General features: G+C 63.4%; 1 protein-coding gene across 1 annotated transcript in view; it reads right to left on the bottom strand.

Moving 5' to 3' along the window:
• Positions 1–477: 477 nt before the first annotated feature.
• LOC113202107 (protein sax-3-like) overlaps positions 478–2,819 on the bottom strand; it is a 125,011-nt gene continuing 122,669 nt past the window's right edge. The window contains exons 14-16 of the mRNA XM_052265686.1: positions 1,792–2,142; positions 1,351–1,646; positions 478–871 (exon numbers count right to left, since the gene is read on the bottom strand). Coding sequence (XP_052121646.1) covers positions 479–871; positions 1,351–1,646; positions 1,792–2,142 — 1,040 coding nt within the window. The 3' untranslated portion in view covers position 478. The remainder of the gene's footprint in view (positions 872–1,350; positions 1,647–1,791; positions 2,143–2,819) is intronic.

The following is a 2,819-nucleotide window of genomic DNA, read 5'->3' as shown; positions in this document are numbered from 1 at the left end:
GCCGCGCCCCGCCGCCGGCATTTCGCGTGCCCCGGTACAGTTACGCGCCCCATCGGCGCTCAGATGTAAACCCCTACGATGGTCGCCCCACGAGCCCGAGCCCCGTCCGAGGAGCAGAGATACAACAATGGCGGGCCGGAGGGGCAGAGCAGGGGGCAGAGAGGGTACTTCTCGCACAGCGGCTGATTAGATCACGTCAACAAGTGGTCCTCGGAGCAGAGCCGAGCGGCGCCGCGGCCGCGCCGTTCCCATCGTTAGAGCGGCGGCGTGGCCGAGCGGAGCGCACCGCCGTGGCGCCGCCGAACTGTCAGTCGTCATTCATCTCTCCGGGAGGGGGGGGGGGCTATTCAGTGTACCTAGGTACAGAGGGAGAGAGAGAGAGAGGAGGAGGTGGAGGGAGAGAGAGGGAGAGAGAGAAACATGGGTATAGTGAGGGAGAAGGGTGGAGAGAGGTGGGGTGGGGAGAGATGAGGTCAGGCTACCAGGAGGGAGAGAGAGGGAAAATGGAGATAGAAGAGACAGAGAGAGAGACAGAGACTCCTCGCTCCTCGCACACCCACACGCGATAGCTGAAGGAGGAGAAGGAGAGGAGGGGAGGAGCCGCGCGCACAAAGGGTGAGAGAAAGGGAAAGAAAAACATAAAGAGAGGCGAGGGGGGAGGGTAAGAAAGAAAGAAAGGGACGGCAGACTCACCTCTGCACTCTTCGTACTCGTTGTTGCCGTAGCAGCTCTCCGAGTAACAGGCCTCCCCCTGGAGGCAGCAGGAGCCGCCGTAGCCCGCCTGATCAGCCTGCTGCTGTTGCTGCTGCTGCTGTTGTTGCTGCTGCTGTTGCTGCTGAGGTTGTTGTCTCGAGATAGCGTAATCCCAACTCTGTGGAAACAAAAGGGCAGACAATCGGCGTTAGCGCTGCGCGGAGACGGGCCCGTCCCGGCGGCCATGCCCCGGCCCGGGCCCGGGTGGGTTGGAGCTAATTAAAATTAACAACGACGCCCTTCCAGCGGTGTTCAGGGCGGGCAGTGCACAGGCCGCCCGGCCCGGGGCGCGGCGTGCCAATCGGGTAACCGATTAGAAAGAACCCGGCCGTCCCGTCCCGCCCCCCGGGGGTGAATACTGAATGGGTCGGTTAATTCGGAACAACCTCGCACTTAGCGTGGCTGAGGGGAAAGGGGGGGGGGGGCAGAGCTTGGCACACCTGAAGACACCGCCGCCGCCCTCACCCACTTTGTGCCAACGACACGGCGTACCGATTTAAAAATTAAGCCCTCCAAAAGAAGTTGCTCCCGCTATCGCTACGCTACTACACCATGAGGTTGGTGGACGCGTCCGGCGATCATAACTGCCGCACTCACCATGTTGCTGCCGCCAGGCCCGCCGGGCCCGCTGGGCCTCGCGCGCACCATGAGGGTGGTGGACGCGTAGGGCGCCGCCGAGGCCGCGTCGCTGGCCGAGCTGGAGCTGGTGTGCGCCGCGCCGCAGTCTGCACCGCCGCCGCCGCCACCGCCGCTGCTGCCGCTGTTGCAGCTGCCACTGCCGCCGCTGCAGCTGCCGCCGCTGCCGTCGTAGCCGCGACAAGAGCCGTGGAAGGACGTCATGGCGTACGGGCTGGCGTTCACCTCGGCGTAGTCCGGCATCGCCGAGGTGCAGTCTGAGGGCGGATCAAAAGAAGACACATTATGAGATGTGAGGAAATGGGTTCATGCCATATGCGACGAATCAACCGACGAGGTCGTGACCTCTCGATCTCTGTTTCCTGGAGCACCTCGTCAAGCCCAACTGGCCCGGTGTCTCACCTGTCCTGTTGGGCTGCGGGTGGCCGTCGCCGGCCATGAGCCTCACGACCTCCGAGTAGTCGGGCAGGTTGGCCTGCTGCGAGGCGCCGGGCGCGCCCAGGGCGGGGCCGAGGCCGGCGCCGAGGGGGGCGACCGACGACACGTCCGAGAGCCGCCAGCCGGGGGCGTGCGGCCCGACCTGGTCGGCGAGCCTCTTCTCGATCCACAGCGACGCGTCCTGGCCCGAGAGAACGAGCGGCTTGGGCCCACCGGGCGGCACGATGCCGAGGCCGTGGCCCAGGCCGTGGCCGAGGCTGTCCTCGGGCTTGAAGCTCAGTGGCGTCACCAGGACCGCGCCGTTGGAGCGCGAGCCTGTTCACAAAAAGACACACACACGCTCAAGGTCAGAACTTTGCCCTTTGGTGTCCTCTCTAAGAGGCTTACGGACATGCCTGTCTGCCCAATACTGCCCACACTTTTTTCCGCAACCCCTTCCCTCTCACGGCGCACATACGAGGTAGGCGCGTCGGGTACAGGAGGGGTAGTAGCAACGCGAGCCCCCCGCCAGGCCTCGCAGCCGGCGGGAATGGGAAAGAGGTGTGACGACGTCGGCCCCGCCAGCCAGCGCGCCATTTCATGGATGATGGCGCTTGCATCCCTCCCACTGCCGTGCCGCCGCCGGGGGCCGGGCAGGCACCGTAACTAACCCACGTACAACCTCGCCGTTAGCGATAAAAATACACTTGAATGCACTTTGCTGTTCTCCTGCGCGACGCGTGTAAAGGGAGGCGACGCGACGACGGGCACACCGCCTACCCTGCCGCGGCTCGGCACGAGACGGGGGAACACTACCACCGAGCGTACCGCGCATCAAACTACTTCAAAGTTAGTACGTGCGGACGAGCGGCGACCGAGAAGAGACAGAAAATTAAACGTTGTTGCCTAACTTTTTATTATTTTTAAACTTTGCCTCCTTAAAATAATTGGCTGAGCGTTAGCGAAGCCTTTGCTGTCATGAGGTGCAGGGAACTCTTTGGTTGTGTGTCTGT

The sequence above is a fragment of the Frankliniella occidentalis genome, unplaced genomic scaffold (assembly GCF_000697945.3).
Source record: "Frankliniella occidentalis isolate FOCC.00 unplaced genomic scaffold, Focc_3.1 Scaffold29, whole genome shotgun sequence".
Classification (NCBI taxonomy): Eukaryota; Metazoa; Arthropoda; class Insecta; order Thysanoptera; family Thripidae; genus Frankliniella; species Frankliniella occidentalis.
The sequence above is the reverse complement of the archived record's forward strand: the minus strand, read 5'-3'. Positions and strand labels throughout refer to the sequence as shown.